The sequence below is a fragment of the Prinia subflava genome, chromosome 13 (assembly GCF_021018805.1).
Source record: "Prinia subflava isolate CZ2003 ecotype Zambia chromosome 13, Cam_Psub_1.2, whole genome shotgun sequence".
NCBI classification, from domain to species: domain Eukaryota; kingdom Metazoa; phylum Chordata; class Aves; order Passeriformes; family Cisticolidae; genus Prinia; species Prinia subflava.
Genome location: NC_086259.1, coordinates 16,925,541 through 16,936,041, shown reverse-complemented (window position 1 = coordinate 16,936,041; position 10,501 = coordinate 16,925,541). Strand labels below are relative to the sequence as shown.

Here is a 10,501-nt window from a genome sequence, read left to right as displayed (position 1 = left end):
GAGGCCCATTTGTTTGAAAGCTGAAGTTCTGTAGCTGTGCAGACAATGGAGGCAGAGTCATGGAGCTCCAGCTGGGTCTCCTGCTGGGCTCCAGCCCATAACCCTGCAGGGCTCCATCAAGGACAGCGGGAGAACCCAAAGACAGCAGATCCCTGCTTTTGGAGGCTGCCCAAAAATCCACCCTCATGTACAGAAACCCCTCTCGAGCCTGGAGATGCCCCAGTGCCTTCCCTCACTGCCTACATCAGGCAACCAGTGCAAGAAACCCCCTCACCAATGCAACTCCTCTACGGCCACTTCAAGGACGGGGGACAGTGCAGAAAACAGGCTTGAGGGTGCAAGAGCAGGACACACAGAGCTCACTGTCCTCCTCCTCCTCCTCCCTTCTAGGTGATTCCTCAAGCCTGGGAGGGGTGGCAAACACCCTGGCTGCCTGCTGGTCCCTCTGCTCTGGAGTCTGCACCACCCACAGCATCCCCACATCACCAGCCAGCCAAAGCCTCCTTCAAAGAAAACACAAAGCACGCAGCTAAAAGATATTCACTTACAGTTTATTTTTGCCTGAAATTATTTCACATCTCTTTGTACACAGCTACAGAACAGTAGTAGTAAACCATTGGTAAAAGCAACAGTGCTAAGGAAAATGTTGGCATATTTTTTCTTTTTTTTTTCTTCTTCTTCTTCTTCCTTCCCATACTGCATCTTCATACAGTGTGGGATTTGAAGGGGGAAAAAAAAACCTGACACACTACATGAGTTAAGACTCAATTTCTGTTTCATTATTTAAAAAAAAAAAGAAAGAAAAAAGAGAAAAACAACATCATTTGGGATGGGGTTGTCTACATAGCAACAAACTTTAAAAAAAGAAAACAACAACAAAAAAAAAACCTGAACAAAAAAGCTTGGCTTTCCATTGAATAAGATTAAATATATATATATTTATATAAAAAATTACATTGGTTGTATGTGAAACCTTGAGGTGCTGAAGAATAAAATAAAAGTGTTAAACAGAGGAAAAAAACTTCTTTTTGTTTTGTTTTGCTTTTTTTTTTAAATAAGCAGCTCTGTACAATGAAGGCTCATTATGAAAAAAAAAAGTCAACAGCATAGTTATAAAAGAAACCACAATTTTTAAAAAATCATCTTTTAAGCAACTGTGGAATTTGAAAAATGTAGCAGTCACATTTACAGACAGGTCAGAGCTATCGGATCAGCAACACCGCGATTTCCTCAGTCTCCCCAGAGGAACATGCAGAACAATGCGTGCACAGAACGGGGCAGGGAGGGGGCACAGGACAGGGGAGGGGATGAGGGGAGGGGGGAAAAAAAAACCCAACAGAAAGAGCTGATGCACAAAGTGGAGGGAGAGCTTTTTTTTTTCTCTTTTTGAAATATCGGACGTAAACAGAAAACATCGGAGGCAACCTGTAAAATCTACAGTTTGCAAACACCCCATTGGCAAAAGAAACGTCCCCGTCTCCCGTGTTTAAATCTGACATGGCTTAAAAGACTAAAGAAAGTTTTCAGACTTTGGAAGGAATTGTGACTTTTATTAATCCCTGCACCCCCTCCCCAAAACCGCGCCCCCCTTGATGAAGATTTTCCTTCCTATTTGATAACATTTGAGGCATTTTGAAATCAAAAAGACAACGCGATGAATGTTGACAAAGAGGGAGTATAATACAGTTTGCGTTACTAAAAGGCAATTCTTTGAGGAGGACATTTCCTTAAAAAAAAATAATAATAACAACAAGACAGCAAACTAGTTTATACAGTACTATACGCAAAAAAAGGATAAAAGAATTAACAATTCATAAATAAAAGACAGGTCCCAGACCTGTTATTTGTGAACCATTTTCTTAAATAGGTGCATTATGTAAATCTTATGTACAACAAAATTACTTTGCATAACAACTGCAAGGACATGGGGGGAGGTGAAAATCATATTGGTTTTGGTTTTCTTGTCTTGAGATTTTTGAAGTTTGATTTTCTGGAGCAAAACTGGTGAAACAGGAGTTCTGGCTGGCTGGGTGCCAGCCAAAGAAACCCAGGTAAGGACAAAGGAATATATTTTTTTTTCTCCACACGGCATAAAACACAAAGGCAAATAAAATCCACAAAGGTGTTTTTTTTCCTCTTTATAATCCTCTTGCTGCTACAAAGTCCTTTTTTTTTTGTTTGTTTGTTTCCTTTTCAATTTAAATTATGTTGATTCTGAAATCACAAAGCTGAAAGAATCCGATGGGGTCCAGGCTTGCCCCGTCCTCCCAACACACACAACCCCACTCTGCTACCCCACAACCACAACTCCTGCCACCAAGTCCCCAGACTCACTGCTCTACAGGAATTGGCCAAAAGTTATTTTCTGGTTTGTTTCAATCTGTCTGTTTTAAAAATCTTTTCCTTCTCACGAGAAGCAAAAGAGAAGAGTCAGAGGCAGGGAGAGTTCACCAGGCTTCGGTGTAGCGGACGTCCACCTCCTTCAGGTTGGGGAGTTTAGCCTGTGAGGGGAGGAAAGGTCAGAATTAACGACGTGTTCAGGGCTCAGCTAAAAAGTTCCTGTCAAATCTCTTGTGTGGGATCATTTCCTGTAATGTTCCAACAGAGCAGTGGTATCCAAATCTGGAGGAGGAATAGAGAAGTGGGGGGTGGAAGAACTTCCTGGGGAAGGAGAGCACCTTGCCCTGCTGCTGTTGGTGTTCATGATTCGCTGCCCAGGGTAGGTAAAGGCCAAAAAACCTTTTTTGTCCTGTGGCTTTTTGTGTGACAGCAAGCCCAGGGACTGTGCAGTTCTGAAGGTCGTAGTTGTATTTTGAATGTGGGCTCCCAAAAGAGGATGGAAGCATCTCCCCTTGGCAAGGACAGCACAGAGCCCTGCTGGCGGTGAGGAGGACGGGCAGCCCAGGAGAGGTCAAGGGCAGACACACCTGGGAGCTCCTGTGTGGGAACAATCCCTGGACTCACTCAGTTCAGAGGTGGTATCCAAGTCTGGAGGAGGGCTACAGAAAGGGACAAAGCACCTCCCAGCAAACTGGGAGGATTGATCTGTCAGCCACCAACTGCAGGAAGAGGAGTGACACCCTGGGCACAGCGCTGAGCTCAGCAGTGGGCTGGGGCAGGAGGCTGTGGCACAGGAGCACCATGCTGAACCCTTACAGACACACGGGACCAAATCCCACCTGCTCTAAAGCCCAGGGTCTGATCTGGACCAGACACCAGGTCCAGATCAGACCCTGATTTCACTTTTTATGCAAATGCTCAGTGAAACTTGTCTGTCCAACTTTCGCCATGAAGGCACTGACTCAAACTGCAGCAGAGAGAGACACGTTCCTCCTTCAGCCTCCACATTGCTCATTTTACCTTCCACGTACTAAAACAATTTGTGGAGCACCAGCAACTTCTGGTGTCTTTGTGGTCTCTCTTCCACAACTCTGCTGCTTTTGGCCATATCATTCCTGAATCACCCCACGTGAGGCAGATGGGGACTGGCTCTTTGTGCAGTTCCTGCTCGTCGATCCCCTTTCCACGCTCTCTGACCATAATTGCATGGCTAATTCTCTCAAAACAAATAAACACTTTTAATTAGGCCAGGGCATAATTGAGGACTTGGAAGTTTCTAAGAGTCATTATTACCTCACTCCTTGATTTATGTGCACGCATATTTTGATAAGAGCTATTCATAATCCTACAGACACTGCCAGCAAATAATTTTTCAGTTAGGCAATAATGACTTCAGTAGTGGGTGTTTATTTATTGTCTGGTTCAGCCTGCCTGGTACATATGTGGGTGTCTGTGTGTGTGCAAGCGTGTTTAGTGGGGTGGAGGATGGAGCTGAGAGGAAATGTCATCACTGGCTTGTGCCCCAAGTGCTCTTGCAGACCAACGTGAGAAGAAGGAAAGATTTGTATCAGAAATATGTTCTTTGAAGTCTGAGCTCTTCTTAACAAACCTGCAACCATGTGCTCCAGGGAGAGAAACTTCCACCTTTGAACACACACAGAGCCCTAAAGAAATGGCCACCAAGATAAATCTTAATGGAAGAGGTCGAAGGGGAAAAAGTGATGCCTGCCTGTTTTTGCAGCTTTTTAAATTCTCTGCAATCACCAGGATTTTGCTCACAGGCAGTTTTGCTATTTGCCCTGGCAAGCCACTTTCTTGTATGGCTGCTAAGGACTATGAATGCCATACCAGAGCAGAGGGAACCAGCTAGGAAAATGTGAGTTTCAGCAAGGAGTGGCAGAGGGGCTCAGGAGCAGGGCTGGGACTGGGGGAGCCTTTCAATAGTTGTGATTTCAGAGCCCTGGGCCAAAAACAGCATTGACCTTGATTGTCTGTAAATGCCTGGGGCCCAATACAAGCTCCATTGTGTGAACCCATCTGCAAGCCAGCTGTTGATTCCAAGGACCCTTTTGCATATACAATTGTGACACAAGTTTTTAAAACTTGATCCTGAGTACTCTATGCAAGCAGCATTGCAGCTGAGTCCCGGGGGGAGCCCTGGCTCCACAGCCACAACCAAAGATAGATGTTTGCAGTGAATTTTGAAAGCAGAGCAGTTACAGGACTTGCTTCAAGTTCCAAACTCAACCCAAGGTTGTGACCTTTTAAGAAAATGTGGCCCAGTCTGTTTCAGCATCTAAGACAACAGATGTCAAGTTTCATCTTGAGTCCTTGGGTCTCTGAGGTAAGATTTTGGGAGATGCAACTCCCAAACACCATCAGAATGAAAGTCCACGTGAAGTCATGAATGCCAACACATCTCAGGCAAGCTTTGAAACCACCTGGGGCTACACCTTGGTCCTTTGCACCATTTTGATGAAGTGGTTATAAACTCACAGCAAAATCAGACATTTTGTGTCAAAGTTCAGAACCGGGCATCTGTGCAGATGTTTCTGCTCAGAGCCCAATTCCAGTCCTAGATAAATTTGGACCTTCCTCAATGCTTTCAGTTCTCCCTTTGCATTCCAAATCAAAGTTTCATGATACTGTTCACCCAAGTTACTTTTGGTCCTGTTAACAGTACAGGATATGGTGTGCACTGGATTGTACCTGTCCCTGTATCCTCATCAGAAACAACCAATATGCTCCTATTTATGCAACTTCTACTGATAAAGCCTTTATTGTTAATAGCACAGGCAAAAAGATTGAGCTGCTGATTCTATTTCATACTTCCCCATTCAGTATATTAAATGTTTCCTGGGTCCATCAAAGCCAGCAACCTCACAATGCTGCCTTCAGTCATTATATCCACAAAATAACCCACTTCACCCTCTTCAGATAACTTTCATGCTACCCACTCCACAGGATCAGTTCTCCCTGCCCTAGGCATCCCCACCATGCTGTTGCTACAGTTACTTCTCATCTTTAGAGGATGCAATTCACAAATACCTTGAGATCTTCATAGGTATCTGCTGAAAGTTTGGTGCTGTTCATATTTAAACTACACAGGCTCTTCATGGCTAGAAGAGAAAACACACAGATATTTATGATCATGCTGCATTTTCTTAAAATATCATGCTTACAGTAGGCCAAAGCACAAACAAGACATGACTATGTGCAGCACTCCCAGGAAAAAGCTGAATAGCATAAAATATAGAAATACAAATGGATAAACAGCTGTTTGGGCCCTCATCCAGGAAAAAGTTCCTATTTAGGAAGGGCCATTTAGCATATGCTTAAGACTGCTGACTTCAAAGGAGTTCAGTCAACTTCTCATAATCGGTTTCCTGCACATTATTGTGAATAGTGCCCGTTCTCAGTGCTCTGCGTGGTGCTCGCAGGGGCCACGCTGATCTGGCAGTCCTCCCTCTCCTCCCCCCATTCCCATTTTAGGCTCCAGTACTTACTAGAATAGTTTCCTAAGATGAGCCATAGCTACTGGCCTGTCTGGCACGTCTGCGTAGGATCAAGCCTATTAAAGTGGCCCTCCAAGCCCAGCAGTGAGGCCTGTAATGCACTGCAGGAGGCTGCTGAGTGCAGCTCCCAGTGCTCAGGGAGTCCTGGATGCCCTCCTCTGCCTTGCCTTGTTTAAACTAAGAACAGGGAGAGCTTCACCTCCCCAGAAACAAAGGTACAAAAAATACCAGAAGGAGTATGGAACCTGCACACAGCTGCTGAGCTGACTGAGAAGCTGCCAGAGATGGCTTTGTAATCTCTTCCCCTCCTGCACTACCAAAGCAGGTCCCACCCAGAGGGGAGACATCTGCAAAGTCCCTGGGCAACAGGTCACCACGTGAGGTGGGGATGGATGCCACCAGTGAAACCAGAGGCAAGATCTAGAGTATGGCTCAGGAGGACAGAGCCCACACGAGGCCACCCAGCACTATCACACCTCAGCTCACCATCCCACAGCTGGACAGCTGCAGGACTGGGCAGGGAGGAGGGCAGATTAAACCCAAACACAGCCACAGCCTGTCCTAAATCCTAAATCCCTACAGCACTGAGAGATCCATCTCCTGCCGGAGCCCCCAGGAATTCCTGAAACCCCACACCGTGTCCCACAGAGCCCCAGTGTCACTCACAGCTCAGCGCCAGCAGCCCCGCGTCCGTGACGGGCGTCTCGCACAGGTTGAGCACTTGCAGCATGGTGAGGTGCTCGGACAGGAGCCGCAGCCCCGCGTCGCCGAACTGCGGGGCACAAGCACAGCGGGTCACAGGGGCACCCACACCTCGGGCAAGAACCTGGGGCACACCCCAGGGCTGTGGAACAGGGTCTGACCCGGCCCCAGGGCCGTGGAACGGGGTATGACCCGGCCCCAGAGCACACCCCAGGGCTGTGGAAAAGGGTCTGACCCGGCCCCAGGGCCGTGGAACGGGGTCTGACCCAGCCCCAGGGCACATCCCAGGGCTGTGGAACGGGGTCTGACCCAGCCCCAGGGCTGTGGAACGGGGTCTGACCAAGCCCTAGGGTACACCCCAGGGCTGTGGGGTCTGACCCAGCCCCAGGGCCGTGGAACGGGGTCTGACCCAGCCCCAGGGCACACCCCAGGGCTGTGGGGTCTGACCCAGCCTCACAGCCACGCTCTCACCGCCAAGGACAGCAGAGAAAGCAAATGGTTTCATGGCTGCCTCGCAGGCGGGGAAGGGAGAAATTAAGTGACTGGTGTGCACTTAACCACAGGCCATCACTTAATTAGAGTGGTGCCTTTGAAGCCCAGACTTTGTACGAGCAGGCTCCTGCCCAGGCTGTACACGATGGTTAGGGCAGCCTCAGCCAGTTCCCAACCACATCACACTAAAAAAGCACAATGCAAGTGGTATTAATTAGCTATTTTGGTCTCAAGAACAATGCACTATTGATTGGTAATTGTTCTATTGACCCACTTGGTTTCTGCTGGTTTTAAATTCTGGATTAATGGAAACCAGGATATCACAAAATAAAATGAAATCTAAACCCTTTTTTCCCCTTTTTTAATAAAAAGAAAGCCCCACAAAAAGCAGGCTCTTTGTTCAGTGAAATCAAACTCATTTTGAACAGGAAGCATCAAAAATTTTCAAATGTAAAAGTTACAATGTTAAGACAAATCTGGAGGAGATACAAACAGCCTTAAAACAAGCGAGCAATCAGCTTCTACTTCATATTCCCCATACAAAAAAAAAAGTAGTTAGGAAAACAAAAAAATATTTACATGACATTTTGGTTAAAAAAATGCTGCTTTTTGTGGTTGCACTGACAATCATCATATTTTCAGAGAGCACTAGAAATAGATGCTAACAGAAAATGGGGAAACCTATTCAGTGGAGGACCTCAGAGAGCAAAACCAGCAGGGAAACATAGAAGAAAAATTTTCAAAGTTCCTTCATTTAACAGCAGAATAATTTGTTCAGTAAACTTGGGCCTTTTTTTGCTTACAAAGTAATCACATTCTCTTTATAATTTCCTTCTGCTTATTCATTATTTGAGTTTCTTTTTGTTGCTGTTGGGTTGATCAGCTTCCAAGCAATTCACTGCCTAAACTGCACAGACTCTGTGCTTTGCTTGACCATATGAGCTGCACAGCATAATTTTTTTCATCCTAACTGGGTGAAAGCAGAAGCATTTCCCAGATGAACAGCAGCACAGGTTCTTCTCAGTACACAGTGGCAACCATGCCCAACTGGAACATTCAACCCAAGATAGCAGCAACACTTTTATAATTAAAAATAAAATGAAAATTAAAAATCAGAGGGGAAAAAAGGGGCAAAGAGAAAAAAAATCAGCTGCCAAGATGAGCTAAACCACAGGAAGGCCCTGTAAAAATACCAAGAGGACAAAGTCATCTAAGCAAGCCTCTTCACACACTCTTCTTGTGCTGACATAGGATGGAATTTTGGAATTAGTCAGCACTGGTTCCTGCTCTGGGTCTCAGGCTGCAGAGCACTTACCTGAGTCGACCACAAGTTCAGCTGCTTGAGCGAAGGCAGTTTGATGAGGTGCTCAGCACAAGCACTTGTCACATTGGTAAAGGCCAGGCTGAGGTTTTCCAGATTCCCAAAAGACCCCGAGCTGAGCAGGCGGGCCAGGTCTGCATCCTGGAAACAGAGAGGAGATTGGTGAGAGAGATTGTGGATGGCCAGCCTGGAGTGTGTGGTGTCACCGATACTGGTAACCAGAGCAAGTTGCACAACTGCTCCACTTGTTTACAGTAACAGAGAACCACACAGAGCAGTTTCTGTTTGTTTGGCAAGAAGCTGGGCTCTTGTGGCAGCGTTGCTTCACACACCCTGGGAAAAATCTGTCCAAACATTAGGACAAAAATGTCCTCTGAGTGTGTATCCTTAAGAGACACAAAGGCTTCGGTGTCAGAGCAAATGCTGAAGATGGTTCTTCAAACGTCATGAAGATTTAAACACGAAGTCCAGGTCCCAGCTGTGCTCAGCACCATTACCTGGCCTCAGTGAAGTCAGTCTGGGTTTGCACCAGGCTTAAATGCAATAGTGCTGAATCTCTTTGAGACATCCATGACTAAAATCCAGAACTGGACATTGTCAGGTTTGCCTTTGTAATGCAAAACTCTGTCCCCAGAGCTGCCACTCCAAATCTGAGCAGCACTATAAATGTCACAGCCTGCTGCTGGTGTTGGAAACTGCTGCACAGACCCAAGAGCAGAAATGTGCCCTCAGTTGTGTAAACTCCAGTTGTGTTGACAGAGCAAGTGGAATGGCTCCCCACTCAACTGCCCAAAACCACCGTGCTACATGGCAAACATAAATCAAGTGCTTAAATATGGAAAGACAAAGCTTGTTTTTCTATTGACATGATTAACTTACTGTGGACTTGGATGGCAGTGTTAACCTTGTGGGGCCACCTTTTCTTTGCTGTAAAAGAGAAGATATTTTGGTCAAACAAGCTGCCATTCTGCATTTCAGGCTCACTGATGTACAGTGGTACTCACTAGTGCAAACCCTGCTCCCATTTCATAGCTTCCTGCCAGCCCTTCCACCTCATCCCTGCTTTCCCTGCACTGAGTGTGCCTGGTGCTCCCCAGGGGACACCCACTAACCACAGCTAAGTGGGTCTTCATGCCATTTGTCTGCTTCAGCCTGCCAGCATTTGGATACTTTCACTTTAAAGGAGACAGCTTTAAAATGCTGGGCAAAGTGAGCAAAGGGGTTAGGATGGTGTAGTTGATAAAATCTTTTGCTTAACTTAAAAAAAAAAAGCATCTGTTTCTCATGCTGGGAGCAGGGGTTAAGGACAAATATAAATGTGAAAGAGGGAAGAGGAAGTTTGTGGGTATGTTTGCATAGGTGAAAAAGCGCTAATGCGAGCAGGTCCATTTTAAATCTGTAGATAATAATAATAGTACAGATAATCCTCGCTTTAAAATCAGGAAGAATCTTTTTCTACAGGCTCTAGCTCTGAGAACTAGACCTAAAGACCATCTCAGTGAAATGCTGGGAATGCCAGAGCATTCAGAAATGCTGGCCAGCACCAGAACCATTTGCTACTCATATGTCAAAAGGTGGCAGAATTTGACAAGCTGACTTGTAAGATCTTGAGACAGCAGGGTTTCACCTTTACTCCTTCACACAGATCCTGAGCAGGTTATTGAATATCATTCATAAACATAGTATGGGATTAGTCACATCAGTAAATATCACACAGTATATATATTCACAGTAAAATCCTCTGAGGACTGCTCCCATCCTGTTGTTAACTGGGAATTTCACACCCTGCTAGTCTTTCTTTTGTACCTCCATTTGTGGAGAGCACAGAGCCCAACGTGCCATGGCAATATGTGCAGGGTGACATACCAGCTCCTTTAACTCCCTCTGCCTCTCACACAGCTGTTCATACATTCTCTTCCCCACGTCTGTGCTTTCCAGGGTGGAGATGATCTGGAGCTGGGTGTCATTATTGTCTATGATGTTGTATTCCAGCATCAAACACAAAATCTAGAGCAGAACAAAAGGAGAGTGATCAGTGCAGGGCTTTAATTCCACTTCTTTCAAATATCCTAATTACACTGGGCATAGTGGTTTAAATTCCTAGGGAAGTTTTTGGAGCATGCCTTACAGA

At 45.8% G+C, this 10,501-nt stretch overlaps 1 protein-coding gene across 1 annotated transcript in view; it reads right to left on the bottom strand.

Moving 5' to 3' along the window:
* Positions 1–530: 530 nt before the first annotated feature.
* The window catches only part of CMIP (c-Maf inducing protein), a 129,802-nt gene continuing 119,831 nt past the window's right edge, over positions 531–10,501 (bottom strand). The window contains exons 16-21 of the mRNA XM_063410568.1: positions 10,237–10,377; positions 9,250–9,297; positions 8,365–8,511; positions 6,522–6,627; positions 5,389–5,459; positions 531–2,501 (exon numbers count right to left, since the gene is read on the bottom strand). Of these exons, the coding sequence (XP_063266638.1) occupies positions 2,448–2,501; positions 5,389–5,459; positions 6,522–6,627; positions 8,365–8,511; positions 9,250–9,297; positions 10,237–10,377 (567 nt within the window). The 3' untranslated portion in view covers positions 531–2,447. The remainder of the gene's footprint in view (positions 2,502–5,388; positions 5,460–6,521; positions 6,628–8,364; positions 8,512–9,249; positions 9,298–10,236; positions 10,378–10,501) is intronic.